Source organism: Doryrhamphus excisus, chromosome 21, assembly GCF_030265055.1.
Source record: "Doryrhamphus excisus isolate RoL2022-K1 chromosome 21, RoL_Dexc_1.0, whole genome shotgun sequence".
Lineage (NCBI taxonomy): Eukaryota > Metazoa > Chordata > Actinopteri > Syngnathiformes > Syngnathidae > Doryrhamphus > Doryrhamphus excisus.
In genome coordinates, this window is record NC_080486.1 from 8,715,773 (window position 1) to 8,738,177 (window position 22,405).

The 22,405-nt window shown below is 37.8% G+C and overlaps 1 protein-coding gene across 2 annotated transcripts in view; it reads right to left on the reverse strand.

Moving 5' to 3' along the window:
• Window positions 1–22,405, reverse strand: part of LOC131108714 (cadherin-7-like) — a 132,678-nt gene that overhangs the window by 80,410 nt on the left and 29,863 nt on the right. Inside the window, exons 1-2 of one of the 2 annotated variants that reach the window (XM_058059943.1) lie at window positions 22,005–22,095; window positions 20,479–20,555 (exon numbers count right to left, since the gene is read on the reverse strand). The exons of the other annotated variant lie outside the window; for it this stretch is intronic. Of the exons in view, the coding sequence (XP_057915926.1) occupies window positions 20,479–20,535 (57 nt within the window). The 5' untranslated portion in view covers window positions 20,536–20,555; window positions 22,005–22,095. Of the gene's footprint in view, window positions 1–20,478; window positions 20,556–22,004; window positions 22,096–22,405 lie in introns of those variants that run through there. 2 annotated transcript variants of the gene reach the window in all.

Genomic DNA, 22,405 nt, shown 5'->3' on the forward strand with positions numbered 1-22,405 from the left:
GGGTCTTAATAGAGCGCAGCTGCAAAAAGCACCCTTCCTTTCCCTGCCCGGCCTTTAAGACACTCAAGATTGTGTAAAAGGCTGGAGTCCCGGACCAATCAGCTTTCGCCAATGCCCTTGCTTGAACTGCTTCTTTCATGGTGTTACTACTTTTGTTTGTTCGCAGGGGCATGGCATATCTGCAGTCCCTGTATACCTACAAGTAAGCAGGTCTTATTACGACGCAGCTGAAAAAAGCATTCTTCCTTTCCCTGCCCGGCTGTGTATTTATACACTCAAGATTGTGTAAGAGGCTGGAGTCCTGGACCAATCAGCTTTCGCCACTGCCCTTGCTTGAACCGCTTTTAACATGGTGTTTCTTTTGTTTGGACGCAGGGGCATGGCTTATCTGCAGTCCCTGTATACCTACAAGTAAGCGGGTCTTATTACGGCGCAGTCATTTTTTATTATTTTATTTTTGTCTTTATATGTGAAACTATGTGTTGGTTTTAGCTTTTATCTTTAGCTAGCAAAATTGAGCAAATACCTTCAGTTCCCAATGACTGGTGAAGTTAGCACATTAATATATTTTTATATTTTACATTTTATATTTTCATATTTTAATACGTATATTTTCAGCCCATATTTCTCCTAAAGAATCTGGATTCAAATTATGTTATTACAATTGTTAATTAAATACCATTCATACTAATTATAAGAAAAACTGAGTATCTTGATACTTTCTTTTCCAGTACAAGCAGTTGACCTAACAGTAAGCGATCGATACTTTGTGTCATGACGACCCGTCAGATGACAGCGTCATTCATGTCAGAGGTGTCACAATAAAAGGAATTATCGAGCAACTTTCTTGTGCGTTAAGAAGGTCTCAGCTCATTGTATCGCTTCACAGCTTCTTCACGTGTTAGTTGCTGTGAAGATAAAGGCGAGACGATCCTCTCACACCTATCAGCCGCAAACAGCTAACCCAGGAGTCACACAGTTCTACCTGTCAAGTCTCATCAGATACGATCCTGATTAGTTGGGGTGTACTTTGTGTTTATATGGTTGGGAGCTGTCATTAAAAATCAGTCAAATGAAGTTCCGATCTGGATTTCTTCAGATTGAAAATTTGACAGCAATCAAAATTGAACCAAAACAAACAAACAGAAAAAAACATGTAATATATTTATCACACTTTGAAGGTATTTCCGAACCAATTTTAAACCAGAACTGATCCAGATTGTGCAATTTTTGCTTGGAAAATTAAGATACTTAAAAATTATCAAATATTGCGTGTTTTGTATTCATAGAGTTGGAAGCTGTAATGCTCAAAGTCAGGTTTAAATTGGGATCTGATCCAGATTTGTTTTTAAAATTGGCAGCAGTCAAGCTTTAACAAGAAACTCACATCTCTCCATCTCTTTCACATCTGGTTTTCCAGAGTCCAAAGCTGTAATTTTGAACCGAATTCAAACCGGATCTGATCCAGATTGTGAAATGTAAGGTTTACTTGGAAAATTAAGATTTTTTAAAATGATCAAATATTGTGTGTTTTGTGTTGCATTTCTAGTCAGGTTTAAATTCAGATCTGATCCAGATTTTTTTTTTTTAATTGGCAGCAGTAAACTTTAACAAGAAAAATCACATCTCTATCACACCTCGTTTTCCAGGTTTGTCCGAAGCTGGACTTTCAAACCAAATTTAAACCAAATCTGATCCAGATTGTGAAATGTAAGGTTTACTGGAAAATTAAGATATTTAAAAATGATCAAATATTGTGTGTTTTGTGTTGTATTGTATTCATAGAGTTGGAAGCTGTAATGCTCAAAGTCGGGTTTAAATTGGGATCTGATCCAGATTTGTTTTTAAATTGGCAGCAGTCAAGCTTTAACAAGGAAAATAATGTCTCTCCATCACACCTGGTTTTCCAGAATCCGAAGCTGTAATTTGAACCAAATTCAAACCGGATCTGATCCAGATTGTGAAATGTAAGGTTTACTTGGAAAATTAAGACATTTAAAAATGATCAAATATTGTGTGTTTTGTGTTGTATTGTATTCGTAGAGTTGGAAGCTGTAATTATAGTCAGGTTTAAATTAGGATCTGATTCAGATTTGTCTCAATCACACCTGGTTTTGTAGTGTGCGAAGCTGTAATTTCGTACCAAATTAAAACGGGATCTGATCCACATAGTGCAATGTAAGGTTTATATGGAAAATCAACTTTAAGATGTTCAAATCCTGATATTGCTCTCAAATATGTATATTGGAAGCTGTTATGCCAAATTTCAGATTTCAATTTAGATCCAGATTCAGTGTGCAATGTAAGTTTATTAATGTAAAATCTCAATGAATGTATTCGTTCAGCTACTTATATCGCTATGAAACGGTGATGTTTTAGGTCTGAAAGTAATATCAAACCAGGTTTCAATCTGGATCCGATCCAGATTTCAATCTGGATCCGATCCAGATTTCAATCTGGATCCGATCCAGATTGCACATTTGGAAAGCTAACATTGTATTTTAACACTTTAAGAATACTGTCAGATGTTCCAAGTTCAGTTTGCAGACTTATTACATTAGAAAGAAAGTGCGGATAAAGAAGTTGAGCTACTTTAAGCTATTGAGCTCAGAGATGGAAGTCATTGATTTCACAGGAGATGAATGTTTTTTCAGCCTTGGCAGCACAGGCGGTGTTCTTATTGGACTTCAACTCACGGACAGGACCACCCTACTCCCCAAAATGAATGTTACCGTTGCTGCTTAAGTGCCGGATGAGGCCATGCATCACCTCGGCAAGCATCAGCGTGAGTCAAAAGGATCGCTTTCAATGAAAAGACTTCAGAGGTTGTGCTAATGTTCTTACAGTTGATAGGTGTGCTATGATAGGGCCAACACAACACAACGTGTTTATCGTTTAACAACAACCGACACACACACACACACGCACAATTGTACAGGAAGTGAGGAGGCAGAAAGTCAGCGCTATAAATATCCACGTTCTGACGGCCCGGCCTGATATTTCCACCTCTGATTCGCGCTCATAAAAGAGTTACAACCTTGTGAATTCGCAGAGACGCACAGCTTCTCTTGCACTCACAAAGAATATGATTTGTCGGAAGGGGGGCTGCAAGGAGGCAGGAGGGGGTCAAGGTAACAATTTCACGTCTTCTTTTCCTACAGTGTGGCACAATAACAATTTACTAGCGCAACTTTGGCACCGCACTTTAAACTAAAGTATCATGCATGAAATCAAAGATGATTTATGCTCATAAAAAAAGCATTATTATTGTATTTTTATAGTATGTACTGTGTATTCTAAGTACAAAAACTGCCTTGCATGTAGATGAGCTGTGCATTTTCTGTTCTGTGTTAATGTATAATAATTCTACTCATAATCTAGCTACATTTAAACATTGTTAAATCATTTATTACATATTTACAGTGTGTAAATAATAATGGCTTTAGCCTTTTCAGACACACAAAATACAATCTATGCATTTGAAATATGAAAAAAGCGGTAAATGCAAACCTAATGTTTAATCCAGATCTGATCCAGATTCTGCATTTTCCTGCAATATGAGTTAAATAGGTAATGTCTATGAAATAATATGTAATAATTTTTGGGGTGTATTTGCTGGGTCAAAAGTTACATTGCCAAAGCCATTTGTAGTCTGGATCTGATCCAGATTGTTCACTAGGCAATAATGGAGGTAAAATTCAGCATAACATGTGTAAACGCTTCTCTCAATAATACTATTTGATTAATGATTTTGTTTTATTTGCAGCATCAGATTTTGAAATGCTTAATCCAGTTGTAGTCTGGATCTGATCCAGATCATGCAGAAAAAAAATATTTAACAGGTTTAGATGTCTGTCAAATATGATTTTGTTTTTTTGGGGGGGTGGTTTTTTGTGGTGTATTTGCAGGGTCAGAAGTGGAAATGCCAATTCCAAATTTAGTCTGGATCTGATCCAGATTGTGCACTAGGCAAAAATTTTGGCAAAATTCAGCATAACGCGTTTAAACGACTCTCTCAATAATACTATTTAATTAATAATTTATTTGTTTTTGGTTTATTTTCAGCATCAGATTTTGGAATGCTTAATTCAATTGTAGTCTGGATCTGATCCAGATTGTGCAGGGAAAAAAATCAAATTTAACAGGTTTAGATGTCTGTGAAATAAGATTTCATTCATTCATTTTGTGGTGTATTTGCAGGATCAGAAGTGGAAATGCCAATTCCAAATTCAGTCTGGATCAGATCCAGATTGTTCACTAGGAAATAATGTAGGTAAAATTCAGCACAACGTGTTTAAACGCCTCTCTCAAAAATACTATTTAATTAATGATTTTTTTGGTTTATTTGCAGCATCAGATTTTGGAATGCTTAACCCAATTGTAGTCTGGATCTGATCCAGATCGTGCAGGAAAAAAAATCTAATTTAACAGGTTTAGATGTCTGTCAAATATGATTTCAATCATTCATTTTGTGGTGTATTTGCAGGGTCAGAAGTGGAAATGCCAATTCCAAATTTAGTCTGGATCGGATCCAGATTGTGCACTAGGCAAAGATTTTGGCAAAATTCAGCATGATGTGTTTAAACACCACTCTCAATAATACCATTTAATGATTGTTTTTCTTTTGTTTATTTGAAGCATAAGATTTTGGAATTCTTAATATGATTTTAGTCTGGATCTGATCCATATCATGCAGGAAAAAAAAATCAAATTTAACAGGTTTAGATGTCTGTCAAATATGATTCATTCATTTTGTAGTGTATTTTCAGGGTCAGAAGTCCAAATGCCAATTCCAAATTTAGTCTGGATCTGATCCAGATTGTACAATTAGCAAAAAAAAAAAAACCCTAAAAACCTCATAAAACATTTTCAGACACGTATTGATTGCATTACCTGCTGGGTCAGAGGCCGGTATGGTCAAACCGGATTTCAATCCAGATCTGATTAAGATTAAACATTTGGCCACAATCAGAACTGTGTGATTTAGATGGGTTGTGTTAAGATGAAAACATCCATTTCTGACCATGCATAAGCATACAGGAAATGCATTTGAATCAGTGTGATGAACAAGGGTGTTCTGCTTCCTGGTTTGAACGCAGACACGCCCCATCAAAGAGGATGGATGCTGGGAGTGATGAACAGAATAAAATCCTGGCTTAATGACACCGGTGGTGATTTGTGTCTGATTTTTACGAGCAGGGGAGAACTTTGTTGTATTGTGAAGGTGAAAGGCATCAAGGTTAGTCTCACTTTCTGGTGCGCGGCGGAAAACAGTTTGCTAAATCCCATTTTCCGCAGATATGATGAAAAAGTAAGCGTCGCCGAGGTTTTTTTTTTTTGGAGCCATTACGGCGGCGCTCCGAGGGGACTTCTCCACCGTCGCTGTGTCTTTTTTTTTCCTTCTTGATCTCATCGTAATGTGACAAAGCCCTTCACTTTCCTCCCTCCTAAAAAAGATGCAGTCCAATTTGTGCGGCCCCTACTGAAAAGGATATAAAAATTTAGGGTAGTTCTCTGCTTTGAGGAGGGAAAAATAAAAATAAAAAATTCTACTCATAATCTATCTACATTTAAACATTGTTAAATAATTTATTACATATTTACAATGTGTAAACAAAAATAGATTTAGCCTTTTCAGACACAAAATACAATCTATGCATTCAAAAAATGAGCTGGAAACTTAAACCTAACGTTGAATCCGGATCTGAACCGCATTTTTCAGCAATATGAGTTAAATAGGCGTATATGCTGGGTCAAAAGTTGGATTGCCAAAGCCAATTGTAGTCTGGATCTGATCCAGATTGTTCACTAGGCAATAATACTATTTAATTAATGATTTATTTGTTTTTGGTTTATTTTCAGCATCAGATTTTGGAACGCTTAATCCAATTATAGTCTGGATCTGATCCAGATCGTGCAGAAAAATAAATCAAATTTAACAGGTTCAGACAGGTTCAGTTTGTCAAATACGATTTCATTAATTCATTTTGTGGTGTATTTGCAGGGTCAGAACTGGAAATGCCAATTCCAAACTTAGTCTGGATCTGATCCAGATTGTGCACCAGGCAATAATGTAGGTAAAATTCAGCACAACGTGTTTAAACACGACTCTCAATAATACTATTTAATGATTGTTTTTATTTTTTTTGTTTATTTGCAGCATCAGATTTTGGAATGCTTAATCTGATTGTAGTCTGGATCTGATCCAGATCATGCAGGAAAAAAAATCAAATTTAACAGGTTTAGATGTCTGTCAAATATGATTTATTCATTTTGTAGTGTATTTTCAGGGTCAGAAGTCCAAATGCAAATTCCAAATTTAGTCTAGATCTGACCCAATAATGGAGGTAAAATTCAGCATAAAGTGTTTAAATGACTCTCTCAAAAATACTATTTGATTAATGATTTTCTTTGGTTTATTTGCAGGATCAGATTTTAGAATGCTTAATCCAATTGTAGTCTAGATCTGATCCTGATCGTGCAGGGAAAAAAAATATCTAATTTAACAGGTTTAGATGTCTGTCAAATACGATTTCATTAATTCATTTTGTGGTGTATTTGCAGGGTCAGAAGTGGAAATGCCAATTCCAAATTTAGTCTGGATCAGATCCAGATTGTGCACTAATTGTGCAAAAATTTAGGCAAAATTCAGCATAATGTGTTTAAATGCCTCTCTCAAAAATACTATTTGATTAATGATTTTCTTTAGTTTATTTGCAGGATCAGATTTTAGAATGCTTAATCCAATTGTAGTCTAGATCTGATCCTGATCGTGCAGGAAAAAAAAAATCTAATTTAACAGGTTTAGATGTCTGTCAAATATGATTTCATTAATTCATTTTGTGGTGCATTTGCAGGGTCAGAAGTGGAAATGCCAATTCCAAATTTAGTCTGGATCGGATCCAGATTGTGCACTAGGCAAAAATTTAGGCAAAATTCAGCATAATGTGTTTAAACACCACTATTTAATGATTGGGTTTTTTTTTTTTTTTGTTTATTTGAAGCATAAGATTTTGGAATGCTTAATCTGACTGTAATTTGGATCTGAGCCAGATCGTGCAGAAAAAAGGGGTAGAAAAAAGATGCAGTCCAATTTGTGCGGCCCCTACTGAAAAGGATATAAACATTTAGGCTAGTTCTCTGCTTTGGGGAGGAAAAAAAAAAAAAAAGTGTGGCCTTTCTAACAGGGCTGCTCTCCATCCGTCTTCCAGCCAATCTGCATTGTCTTCAATGGAGAAAAAGCCCTGGCCGTCTGATAAAATGTCCTAAAAGTGCTATTCTGCAGGTAAAATGAGGAAGTTTTCACCTCCTTCATGTAGCGCCATCCATCATAGCTTTTATATCGCACCTAATTATATCAGCCTTCTTCTCTGTGAAGCTACTATTCAGCCCAATTCTTTCAAACGTTTTTTTTTTTTTTTGCAGACAATCGCCGCCTCTTTTCCATCCTTATAGATGACTCCAGGGTCAATGAGATGGCATACGGGTCATGCGGCACTCATAACAATAATTAGAGTTGTGATAATTAAACAGCCGGGTCTTTTCTGCTGGGAAGGGAGTTTCCTGGCAGCGCTTCATCTTGACCGTAATCAGTACGGCGACGCAAAAGGGCTGTGGAAGAAGGCTCCATGATGGGCTTCAAAACAACTCCTATATTTAATTAAAACACAAGCAGGACTGTCGTACTGTCGTCCATATGCAGGGCTGAAAATAACTCAATCTTCTGCTAATTTTGTAAGAAAAGTGAAATTATAAGATGCCAAGCGACAGCCTCAAAACAGTATTCATTCATTTTCTACCGCTCATCCTCACAAGGGTCGCAAAGGGTGTTGGAGCCTATCCCAGCTGTCTTCAGGCAAGACACCCTGGACTGGTTGCCAGCCAATCACAGGGCACATATAGACAAACAACCATTCACACTCACATTCATACCTATGGACAATTTAGAGTGGCTAATGAACCTAACATGTATGTTTTTAAACAGATTTGAATGCATATCTTCCACATACCCTGATCGTGTGGCCAACATGCTAACCGCCACTAAGCATCCTGCTTGGGAATTTAAGCAACAACAAAAAAATCTGCGGGGCCAATTTTCAAGAGTTTTTGGAGACAGCTCTTTTTAAGAGAGCTGATCCAAAAGAGTCGGTTCTCTAAAAAGAGCCGAACTACATTTCCAGGGCACATATAGACAAACAACCATTCACACTCACATTCATACCTATGGACAATTTGGAGTCACTCAATCAACCTAGCATGTTTTTGGAATGTGGGAAGAAACTGGGGTACCCGGTGAAAACCCACGCATGCACATGCAAACTCCACACAGAGATGGTCGAGGGTGGGATTGATCTTGCGTCTCCTAGCTAGAGGTCCTAGAGGTCGCGTGCTAACCACTTGATCGCCGTGCAGCCAAAAAAAAATTTGGAGATCAACATTTACAATAAAAGTGAGCCTTGTAAGGATTGTTTCCTCAATATGCCTTAGACACTATTTTTGCATCTCACAGCAACAACGGTGCCTTTAGGGACCGCCAAAGCAAGGGTGAAAGCTCGTGTTTAAGTCGATTCGAGTTTTGAGGCAAGATTGACTGTTGAAGCTTGCACTTCCGGAGCCAAACAAACAACAATGGTGCATTCAAGGGCCGCCAAAAAAAACAAAACACAACACAAGATCAGTATGTTTTAACAAGGACACAAAAACACATGTAAAAATTGTAGTGAGGGTGAATTAAAAGTATTTTCTAAATATCGGAGAAAAAAAAAGAAGTAGTAGTTCTGGCTGAAGGAGACACCATTATGGAAAGACGAAGGAAGGAGGGAAAAAAACAACACAATATTAATATGTTTTAACAAGGACACAAAAACACTACAGTACAGTGGAAGGCAGAAAGATAGGAAGAGAGCTCGTGTTTAAGTCAATGCGAGTTTGGAGGCCAGATTGATTGTTGAAGCTTGCACTTACGGAGCCAAACAAACAACAATGGTGCATTCAAAGACCGCCAAACAGTGCAAAATTTCAACAATGACGAGAAAGCATTATCAGTGAAGCATAAAGACATACTGTATACATGTACAAATTGTACTGAGGGTGAATTAAATGTCTTTTCTACCTATTGGAGGGGAAAAAAAGAAATAGTAGTTCTGGCTGAAGGAGACACCATTAGGGAAAGATGAAGGAAGGAGGGAAAAAACAACACAAGACCAATATGTTTTAACAAGGATACAAAAACACTACAGTACAGCGGAAGGTAGAAAGATAGGAAGAAAGCTCGTGTTTAAGTCAATGCGAGTTTTGAGGCCAGATTGATTGTTGAAGCTTGCACTTCCGAGCCAAACAAACAACAATGGTGCATTCAAGGACCGCCAAAAAACAACACAAGACCAATATGTTTTAACAAGGACACAAAAACACATGCAAAATTGTAGTGAGGGTGAATTAAATGTCTTTTCTGCCTATCGGAGAAAAAAATAGAAGTAGTAGTTCTGGCTGAAGGAGACACCATTATGGAAAGACGACGGAAGGAGGGAAAAAAACAACACAAGACCAATATGTTTTAACAAGGATACGAAAACACTACAGTACAATGGCAGGTAGAAAAGATAAGTAGAAACACTGACGAAAGATGAGTCTAATCTTAAGATAACATATGTCTTTTTGGTCTAAATCATCAGAAATGGCCAGTACCTTGAGGGACGCCTTTTGAAAAATGGCTGACATTGAATGAGTTCCAACTATCACTAATGTCAAAGGTGGATTTAAAGGTGTAGCTGTAAAAAAAACAAGCTACTGCATTAGTGCAGCAGCAGAGAGAACCGTACTCGAGAACCGCCTGGAGTTGAAGTGGCCTTAATCCCCCCCCCCGTCCACCTTCTTCTGTGATTTAAACACTTTTTAAAGCAAACATCTTTCATATTTCCTTTCCGTGCCGAGGCATAATTGCCGTTGTTTGTTTACCGCTGCTTTTCCACAAGCACTCACAGGCTCTCTGCTGCTGTTTGACACACATTTTTTGATTAAAAAGCTGTTCGCTGAAGAGCACTTCTGGCTGCCAGCTCGCTGAGGTTGAGCCACTGATGAGAGACGCCATCAATAATCTCCTCCTACCGTCTAAATCCACACGTGAAGATGGCCGACAAGGACAAGGAGGGAGAAATAGTGATGTGGATCGGGAGGACGACGGGGCGTGCATGATTACACATAAATCAGGAAAGTTCCAAGAATGTTTAGGTCCAGGGCCAAGGTGCTTTCAGGTGATCCCCATGTGGAGACGACTGAACCACAGTCTCTTATAGTCGCCAGCTGTAACCAATATTGGCAGTGTGGCTGTAAGCAACCTCTTCAAAAAACTTCTCTCCTTTATAGCTCTATGGTTTTCATGTTGTTTTTACCTCTAAAATACTATTCTACTGAATCTGAGTAAACGTAGACATTCAGTACTTCGTACTTTACTGAATAAGTGATGGAATTGAACACACACGGGCAACAAAAACCTGTCAATCAGTTTTGATCACATCATTCCAATACTTTTTGAAGGTACTTTATGTGTAACTTTGTTTATATTTCCAATAATTTATACGGGAAATAGGAATTTGACTAGCATCCTGGTTAGAATTGTGTGTTCGAATCCCTCGTTTATTGCACTTAATTGGTTCCAGACTTAATCCAATAAGTGAATTTCCATGAATTAGGATTCCTACTTCTGACATTAATAACTTATAGCATGGCGTCGCATGTTAGCGTTGACAGCGTACTTCCTGCGGTGGCTATGGTCGCGTCAACGTAACTTTACCGACTCCTACTGACCAAAGTTAAGGATGCTGAACTTCAATGGTTTTAAAAGCTGCTGTCAGCCATGACTCACGGTCGTATTAGCCGCTACGCTAACCAAAGACGCTAGAGCTAAACAAGGTTTTATGAATGCCATATGTACTATATTTTCATTAATTCAGCCATTTTGTACGATTTGACCCTCCCCCGTTGGTCAAACATGAATAACTTATAGCATGGTGTCGCATGTTAGCGTTGACAGCGTACTTCCTGCGGTGGCTATGGTCGCATCAACGTAACTTTACCGACACCTACTGACCAAAGTTAAGGATGCTGAACTTCAATGGTTTTAAAAGCTGCTCTCAGCCATGACTCACGGCCGTATTAGCCGCTATGCTAGCCAAAGACGGTAGAGCTAAACAAGGTTTTCTGAATGCCATATGTATATTTTCATTAATTCAGCCATTTTGTATGATTTGACCCTCCCCCGTTGGTCAAAACATGAATAACTTATAGCATGGCGTCGCATGTTAGCGTTGACAGCGTACTTCCTGCGGTGGCTATGGTGACCAAAGTTAAGGATGCTGAACTTCAATGGTTTTAAAAAGCTGCTGTCAGCCATGACTCACGGTCGTTTTAGCCGCTATGCTAACCAAGGACGCTAGAGCTAAACAAGGTTTTCTGAATGCCATATGTATATTTTCATTCATTCAGCCATTTTGTATGATTTGACCCTCCCCCGTTGGTCAAACATGATTAACTTGTAGCATTGCGTCGCATGTTAGCGTTGACAGCGTACTTCCCGAGGTGGTTAGGGTCGCATCAACGTAACCTTACCGACACCTACTGACCAAAGTTAAGGATGCTGAACTTCAATGGTTTAAAAAGCTGCTGTCAGCCACAACTCACGGCCGTATTCGCCGCTATGCTAACCAAAGACGCTACAGCTAAACAACTGCCACATGTATATTTTCATTAATTCAGCCATTTTGTATGATTTGACCCTCCCCCGTTGGTCAAACCATGATATCGTGAGGGATGACTGTACTCCCAAAATTAAATGTAATCGTTATTTTAATTGTACTAGCTTTCAAAAAATGCTATTATTCAAGTGAAAGTCCATTTTAAAGCCAAATACGGTCGATAACTTCATAAAGTGCTTGCGGCTGCCGCATAATACAAAGTATGCGATTCCAGACAAAATGATGTTCCCCTCATTCAGACTAAATTTCATTCCATTTTCTCTGCTTTGACACAGCCAGACTGGAGTTAGAGAGAAAGAAAAGATATTCTTGGAAGCCAGCCTATTTATTTTGAATGGAGGAGATGAGTTCATGGTGTGACAGTGTTAAATGATGCCAAGGGGGCTAAGGCTATGCAAAGACTATGGGGATGATTCAGAGCGGGATTTGGGCGACGATCTGCCGTTCTTATTGGATTTGGCTCCACACATCCACTGAAGAATGGGAGTCAGGAGAGTGATTCTCTAAGTCTTTCCTGACTCGGACTAAATATATTCACTACTGGAAGAAAAGGATTGTGTACACGTCAAAAAGTCTGCCCGTCCCTCCCATAGGCTCGCTTGTGTTGCTGTTTAATAAGGTTTTTCATTGTTTGAACTACTTCTGCTTGTTGGAGATCTCTGTAATCCCGACGGATCACAGCAGTGTTGGTTGAAAGTGTCAAAAAAAAAAAAAAAATTGCCGTCATCCACGTGTTTTTCTTTGGCATTTCACCAGGCTTTGCGTTATGTCCTTGAGATGTAAAGTGCAGCTTCTGTCATAGGTTCAAGAATTTGTGTTTGTTCCATCTCTGGCTTGTGGAGTGCATCCCTCTATTCAAGAGGGATGAAGAGCTGGGGAAAAAAGATGTTTTGCTTTTCAAAAATGAGCTGCCTACAGAAGATGTTTCCTTCCAACTTGTGTCATGGTCGGTTTGGAACCGACGCTGTCGGTTTGGTATGTTCGCCTACAGAGAACATACTAACTCCTTATTTCTAAAAATCACAAATACTTAAAACTTGCTGATATAGTTCATCTTCAAACAGCTAAAATAATGCATAAGGCTAAAAATAACCAATTAGCTATGATCTCAGGGAAGAACTACATTTGGGACTACGTTAAAAAGCCATAGCATGTCATTGTTTGCATGCTATCCTCATTAAAATATGAAAACCTATAAATGTTTGGGTGGTTTTAGTTTTAATTTCAGTATGTGGAATCAAACTATGGAATGGATTGAGTAAGACCCTCAAACAATGCACAACGATGAGCCAATTCAAGAAACAATACAAGCAGTTGATGTTTGCTAAATACAAGGATGAAGAGTCTTGAACCAGTCATGATGTGCTATACATATCACTATATTGACACTTACTATGGTACCCATTATGTCATTGGATGGTCATATCACCTCGTACTTTGGTATGTGACAAAAAAAAAACAACTTGAACTATATTAGGAAAGCAGGAAGTGAACAAATGTAACAGTACCAGATGGAGATGTAGGATTCAATAAACTTTGCTTCTTGACAGCGTACTTCCTGAGGTGGCTATGGTCGCATCAACGTAACTTTACCGACACCTACTGACCAAAGTTAAGTATACTGAACTTCAATGGTTTTATTAACAAGGATTCAAACGGAGCTACTGTCAGCCACAACTCACGGCAGTATTTGCCACTATGCTAACCAAAGACGCTAGAGCTAAACAACTGCCACACTACATATCAGGTCTTCTGAATGCCACATGTATATTTTCATTTATTCAGCCATTTTGTATGATTTGACCCTCCCGTGTTAGTCAAAATATGATGTTGTGAGGGATGACTGTACTACCAAATTAAATGTAATTATTTTAATTGTACAATATTGACGGTTACTATGGTACCCATTGTCATTGTATGGTCATATCACCTCGTACTTCGGTACGTGACAAAAAAAACTCAAAAAACAAACTTAAACTATATTAGGAAAGCAGGAAGTGAACAAATGTAACAGTTACTGATTGTAAAAGTACCAGATGGAGGGGTAGGATTTAATAAGCTTTGCTTCTTCCTACTCCTTTTGGACATGTGGAACTGTGAACTGATTATGTGATGCATTCACTTGTAATCTGATGCATGTTCAAATGAAATAAAACCATTACCATTGACCATCGGTCCAATGATTCTAAAACGTTGAGGATATTTGTATTGAATGTGTACAAAAAAATACTAAAAACACATTCTCAACCTCTCAGACATTTACCAATAAACATTAACGTTATTTTAACAAACGTTATTTTTAAATGCATTTATTTATTATTTAATAAAGCACATATACACTGGAACCTTGGTTAATGTCCGTCCCGGTTAGCATGTTTATCCGTCAACATCAAAAATGTTCGGCATAATTTTTTCTCAGTTAGTGTATGATATTGTCTTAATTAATACACTGTGCGAGTCAAATGTATTTTTACCACAAAACGTTCTATTCGCATCCTTAGCATGCTAACTAAAACTTAAACTATATTAGGAAAGCAGGAAGTGAACAAATGTACTGATTGTAAAAGTACCAGATGGAGGGGTAGGATTTAATAAGCTTTGCTTCTTCCTACTCCTTTTGGACATGTGGAACTGTGAACTGATTATGTGATGCATTCAATTGTAATCTGATGCATATTCAAATGAAATAAAACCATTACCAAGTTGTGAAACATGCAGTATGTAGTGTGTAACACAAATCTCCCTCAAAGTCAAACAATCCTGATCGAGATCAGCAACAAACCGCTCCTGTACCCACTTCACATGTGTCAACATGCTATACAAACCACGACAAGAAGCAAGCTAAATATACCGGACCCTCTCCGGAATTTGATTAAATGCTTCGTTGATCCGCATCGTTTTCCGGATTCAAGTTCATATAGCAGTTTTTGGTTAATCGTGTTCAACAAACAAACTAAACCATCTGCAAAATGTGATGAGAGCTCCTTGGATTTGCAATTTTATCTGAATCAACAAATCATATCCAGACTAAAAGTGACTCTTACGTCTTCCTTACTTCGTATAACCCTGTGCAATCTTCTGCAGGGATTATGTTCGTCTTTTTGTAATCCTGCTAAAGAAGTGAAGTCAACACAGTAGTACCTCGGTTTTTGTTATTTATCCATTCCACAGGCTATGTAAAAAATTTAATTCATTTTATTTCGGTTATTTTATAGCCGTGCTCAACAAAACAGTTGTGGTGTAACTGTGTTAGTGAGGCAATAACTACACAGTCAACCACTGAACTGGGGGACTTGTGTGGGAGTTGAGAGTACGTTTTGCTGGCCTTGGTCTGAGCCTGCGTGGAACACAAGGCGAGCTGGAGGCGAGCTGGAGGCGATTGGAGGCGGCGGTTCTATTTTCCAAGCTTTTAGCTCAACGGCTAGCGCTCTCTAATCTCACTGTACAGACACTGGCTGGTGTCTGGGCACAAGGAGAGATGGCTGAGCCAGTTGGATTACACAAACAGATGAGTTTGTTAGGGACAATGTTTGGCCATAACCGAGAGTGTAATAGTCGAAAACTAGAGTCCACTAGATCATGTCCAAAATTTAATATATAGCTTTTTGTATTCACATTAAAATTGATACTATACTCCAACCCTTTAAGCAGTGGAATAGAAACTTCAATAGGTTTTGCACCATCACTCTAAACAAACTATCAACCTAATGCTCCTTGGAACCACAACTTTTTTTCAGATTCACACCCCAAAGCTACACTAAAACTGAACGCTTTAGTACTTTTTCAGGTTCCTGCTAAGTAGACAAATATAATAAATTGTGAAATAATTAACCACACAGAGTCATATATATACGTTGAGGACTCTGATGTTATTATTTTCCGAACACCCTTTACGGAATTTGAGCTATATATGGTGGATATTTATCCTTTGTGGATTTTGCTTAAAGCCGCAAGCAGCAACGAATAGGCCTCCATACATGGATATCAATCACCGTCATCACACATGACAGATACATAGCCAAAAAGTAATCCCACTTTCTAAATTTGTGGAAGAAAACATCTGGATGCCGCTGAAAGATGAAAATATTTTTCTCTTGCTGGGAATCACCAACTCCAACCACTTCTGCCTGAGCTTGCCTCGTAGAAAGATGTCCTGGGAAGCATAGCTAACAACCGTAAACAGAGTGAAGCAGAGCTTCAGAGTGTATCTGGCCTACAACACATGCTGGGGGACTTGTCTGGAAGTTGAGAGTATGTTTGCTTAAAGCCGCAAGCAGCAACGAATGGGCCTCCATACAAGGATATCAATTACCGTCATCACACATGACAGATACATAGCCAAAAAGTAATGGATAGTTCCATGCCGGCTGAAGGTGTTAAAAGGAATCATTAAAAAAAAATAAAATAAAATATAATTTATAAATAATATAAATAAAATAAAAATATAGTAAATAATGTAAATAAATACTGCACAGCTTGCTTCAAGAATTGCAATATGTTGCATATTTATCGACAATCCACCGTTATTAAAATGTAGATGTATGCATTTTCCCATATAAAGGAAGCCCGGCTCCTTGTGAGGTCACAGGGAGCCAGTGTTAAAAAAAAAAAAAAAAAACTCTGAAACGGAGCGTTCCGAGCCATCCCAAACTTTTTTCACGCCTCACTTCCAAATGCTTAAAACTCATTATTTGAAACTTTGGCATCGTTTAACATGAGAATACAACATTTTAACAACATTTATAGATCAGAAAGTATGTTTGTATGTTTGCTTAAAGCCGCAAGCAGCAACAAATGGGCCTCCATACAAGGATATCAATTACCGTCATCACACATGACAGATACATAGCCAAAAAGTAATGGATAGTTCCACGCCGGCTGAAGGTGTTAAAAGGCATCATTTAAAAAAAATAAAATAAAATAAATAATAGTAAATAATGCAAATAAATACTGCACAGCTTGCTTCAAGAATTGCAATATGTTGCATATTTATCGACAATCCACCGTTATTAAAATGTAGATGTATGCAGCAAAGAGTAACTTGACGATCCACATTTTTTTTCCCCTTCCACATCGGAATACTGAGACAGTGATGATGGGGGTTGGCGTGTAAGGTGCCCAGGTGCTCCGCATCTTGCTGGAGGACACTCTCAGGATGTAGCCTGAGGGGAGGAAGGTTGGGAGATTAGCCGTGTGGAATCTTCCTACGACTCGCCAGCCACCTGAGCCACGCCGCCCCGAGAGATGGTAAAGCAGTATCACGCTATGATCGAGTGTCGTCGACAAGACGTGGCTTCGACGCACACTAACCTAGCGTTAGCCTGCAAGAGGCTTTCATGATAATTAACTGCTGACGCTAATGCAGCTGGGTAAATACTTTCAAGGGTCATTTGCCACTGTTTTATTTGCCGTGGAGGTTCGGATCCACTTTACATGGCAGTCAATCAATGAAAGTACATCAAATAAAACAAGAGCGCTCGCCGGGAGCTGGTTCATGCATACGGTCGGGCCAGATACAGTCATGTAAAAAAAAAAAAAAAAAAAAAAAAAAAAGCCCTTTGGTGTCTCCATTCATTTATATTCAAAGACTCTTTATGAATTTCCTCTCACAAGCTTGCACAGCCAAAGTCATTTTAATCACATTTTTCATTTGCTGGCACGCAAACAAACGTGGGAAATGGTGTGGAGTGTAAATGGTGATGAGCTGTGACATGCTTGGCCAGTGGCGTCTTTATGTGGGGGGGAAAAAAAAGCAGGTGGTCAACCGGCTATTTAGGTAGGAAACAGTATTCTAGGATAAGCGGTATTTGGAACAGCCCAAATCACATGTAATTCATTCATAATTCAAAATGTCACTGCATTATAGTTACTCCAAAAAAAACTTTTCCATTCTTTAGTAACCAGCAGTAGAACATAAGATTCAGGAAAATATCAGCTCCCAACTAGAAAGGGAAGTAAAACAAAAAAAAAAAGATACATTTCACTTTGAAAAAAGGTGCATTAAAAGACACTGATATTATGTAGTATTCTACAAGTATCAGTAATGCTACTGTAATGTTCGGTAGTTACGTCACTAGATGCATACAGCCTATTATTACTCCAAAAAAAACTTTTCCGTTCTTGGTAGAACATAGCAAGATTCAGGAAAATATCAGCTCCCAACTAAAAGGGGAGTAAAACATAAAAGATACATTTCACTTTGAAAAAAGATGCATTCAAAGACACTGATATGTAGTATTCTGCACTGGTCACTAGATGTCTAAGTAATGCTACTGTAATGTTCCGTAGTTACATCAATAGTTGTATACAGCCTATTATTACTCGAAAAAAAACTTTTCCGTTCTTCAGTAACCAGCAGTAGAACATAGTAAGATTCAGGAAAATATCAGCTCCCAACTAAAAGGGAAGTAGAACAAAAAACACACATTTCACTTTGGAAAAAAAGGTGCATTCAAAGACACTGATATTATGTAGTATTCTGCACTGGTCACTAGGTGTCAGTAATGCTCCTGCAATGTTCGGTGAGACACACAAGCACCAGACTTGCTGACTAGAACAAGTAAGCAATTTTTTGTATGAAATAAGTAATGAAGAAAAGCACAATTTTTCCCCTGAATGAGTCAGTTGTTGCTAGGCAGACTTCATAGTCCTCCATCATAACTACCTGCAGAAAAATCTTACCCAATCAAAAGGCAAAAATAGCCATAATTGGATAACTAGACAAATATATTTTACACACATTCTCTGTTCTGTATTACATATAAAACTCCAATTCCAGCCATTGCTCCCGTGAGCTCACCACAGTAACTGCAAGTTAAATACTGCTTTATGTTTTTGGTTGTCCAACATGAGAGCATCCAAATGTTAAATCGTCTTAAACAGGGACAGCCTGCTCTAAAAGTGGTGATGCTAACCAAGCAGCGTGTCGGGATGCTGGCGCTATGCAGCAAACGCCCCAAGGCTTGAATATTACATGCTCATTTCTTTTGAACCATATTCATCGGCTTGTTTTTTTTGTTTTAAGTCAGGAAAATATGCTTAATAGCTGCATTATCATAATTGTTTTTTCCTCACCCTCACACAAAAAGGCTTGATTTGTCCTTTAAGATTCTAAAAGACATATGTATTGATTAAGGATGATTATATATTTCTTAATTGATTGTTAAAGGCAACCTATTATGAGAGTTGTGGACTACTATAGATCCGCTACACACAATAACCCGCACATTTTCCAGAATCTGCACCTATTCCAGCAATTCCACCAACTCCAACCACTTCTGCCTGAGCTTGCCTCGTAGAAAGATGTCGTAGGAAGCATAGCTAACAACCGTAAACAAAGTGAAGCAGAGCTTCAGAGTGTATCTGGCCTACAACACATGCTGGGGCACTTGTGTGGAAGTTGAGAGTATGTTTGCTTAAAGCCGCAAGCAGCAACGAATGGGCCTTCATACAAGGATATCAATCACCCGTCATCACACATGACGGATACAAAAAGTAATGGATAGTTCCATGCCGGCTGAAGGTCTTAAAAGGCATAATTAAAAAAAAAAAAATTATATATATATATATATATATATATATATATATATATATATATATATATATATATATAATTTATAAATAAAATAAAATTAATAGTAAATAAATACTGCACAGCTAGCTTCAAGAATTACAATATGTTGCATATTTATCGACTTATTTCACCGTTATCATTAAAATGTAGATGTATGCATTTGCCCATATAAGGAAGCCCGGCTGCTTGTGAGGTCACAGGGAGCCAGTGTTAGAAAAAATAACTGAAACCGAGCGTTCCGAGCCATCCCAAACTTTTTTTAACGCCTCACTTCCAAATATTTAAAACTCATTATTTGAAACTTTGGAATCGTTTAACACAAGAATACAACATTCTAACAACATTTATAGGTCAGAAATGTGGAAAAAGTATAATAAGTCGCCTTGACTAACTATTGGATAAAAATATAATTTTATAAATAAATATAAATAAAATAAATAGTAAATAATGTAAATAAATACTGCACAGCTCGCTTCAAGAATTGCAATATGTTGCATATTTATCGACAATTCACCGTTATCATTAAAATGTAGATGTATGCATTTGCCCATGTAAGGAAGCCCGGCTCCTTGTGAGGTCACAGGGAGCCAGTGTTAGAAAAACCAACTGAAACCAAGCGTTCTGAGCCATCCCAAACTTTTTTCACGCCTCACTTCCGAATGCTTAAAACTCATTATTTGAAACTTTGGCATCGTTTAACATGAGAATACAACATTTATAGGTAAGAAATGCAGAAAAATAAAATAATAGGACGCCTTGATTCAGGCGTCTCCAGGTCCAATATCCGTCTTCTACATGCACTTTGAATTGCCTGAACGGCGGCCTGCATCTTCCATTTAAGCCTCAGCTCATTTCCAGTGTGATTGGACCAGGAGGTGATGGGACAGATATATTGCTCTATTAAACACCAGCGTCTGTCTCACTGGCCCACAGGAGCCAGAAACATGGCGGACCCTCATCAAAAAACCTCTTCACGCCTCGCCTATGACTTTTACTAAAGGCCACTTTGGATAAATGTCAAGCCTCCAAACATTGGTAAACACTTTTACTTGTGATCACATGACTGTACATGGTCAGGTCCTCACGTCGTCTGGAGAGTCCCTGCTTAAACGAACGGATGCTTTCCCCGTGGTGATGACAATATTTACTCACGGTACTATGGAGACATGCCCTTTTCCATTGGAGTCCAAACACTGCACCAGCACACATTCTTCACGCACTATGGAAAACTGCAGGAGCAAGGAACGTCAATGTAGCTTTTTCCTACTCTACGGATAAACATTTGGTCATGATTGACTGTATTTTGTTGTGTTTAGCTGGGCTAATTACAAGTATTATTTTGCCTAAAGTAAACAAGATTTGTAGTATTAGTGTCAGTAATGCTCCATTGATGAGACAGTAGCCAAAGCAATGTGCTAACTGTATATTGTATATTTATACTTATGTCCACCAGATTGGGTAATACAAGCATAAAGACAACTATAGGGGTGTTAGATCCCATCTACAGGGCTCTAATAATGTTTACAAAACGTATTTAGACGGTTGCAAACAGGTTTTCTATGCTCCAACTACAAAAATATTCCAGTCACACGGAATCATATTCCATGGAAATTCAGTTATCAGGTTTTTTTTTAACCTTACAAGTGTAAAAATAAGCTACAGGAATACGCCCAAAAGGTATTATTGGAAGATGATTGTGACTGATTTAAGCTAATTGTAAGTATTTTGCCTAAAGTAAACATCCAGACGTGGTGGTGATTTGGATCAGGAAGTAAAAAGCAAGGTGCGAACGCGCGAATGTATATTTATACTTATTATGTCCACCAGATTGGGTAATACAAGCATAAAGGCAACTATAGGGGTGTTAGATCCCATCTACAGGGCTCTAATAATGTTTACAAAATGTATTTAGACGTTTTTTTTATGCTCCAACTACAAAAATATTCCATTCACAAGGATTCATATTTCATGGAAATTCAGTTATCAGGTTTTTTTTTAGTATACATCTTACAAGTGTAAAAATAAGCTACAGGAATACGCCCAAAAGATATTATTGGAAGATGATTGTGACTGATTTAAGGTAATTGTAAGTATTATTTTGCCTAAAGTAAACAAGGTGTTGTGATGATTTGGATAAGGAAGTAAAAGCAAGGTGCTAACGCGCGAATGTATATTTATACTTATTATGTCTACCAGATTGGGTAATATAAGCTTAAAGGCAACTATAGGGATGTTAGACGCTGTCTAGAGGGCTCTAATAATGTTTACAAAACATATTTAGACAGTTGTAAACAGATTTTGTATGCTACAACTACAAAAATATTCCATTCACAAGGATTCATATTTCATGGAAATTCAGTTATCACGTTTTTTTTTTTAACTAAGTGTAAAAATAAGCAACAGGATTACGCCCAAAAGGTATTATTGGAAGATGATTCTTGTCACAAAAGTGGAAAAATAAATTTACAAATTTAATTTATAAATTAATTAATAAATTTAGTGACAAATTTCTGCGTTTTCAACACAAAAAGCATCAGAAATGTTACTCCTGTTTGTTGTTGTGTCACAACTGTATTGGAAGATATGATGGTCGCCACAAAAGAAGGGAACTAAAAGGCTAGCAAAAACACTAGAAGGTTAAAAAAAAAAAGGTTGGGGAAGACAGAAAGTAGGCTTACCGTGGAAGAGGAGCAAGGAAAATGTTCCTAAATCCAGACACAGGCGGCATATCAAACATCCCAAATCCATAATGATCCGGAAATGAGTAGAAAGAAATGACTCAACTGAAACAGTCTACTAATTACAAACGAGAAACAGGTGCATTGCCAGCTCCAAGTGAAAGGTAAAGTTGCAGCAGATGGTGCCAACACAGGAAACAGAAATACAAAATAAAAGTCAAACAGGAACTAATACTACTCTGTATTTACTCTTGAATTATGCTTAAAAAAGATTCATAGATAACTTTTGTGACTTTTTTCAAAAATATTGTGATTATTGTATAGAAATGTAGCAATGTTAGAAATGGGATATGAAAGAACTGATTACATTTTGGGGATAATCACTGTCTGGATCCAGGATT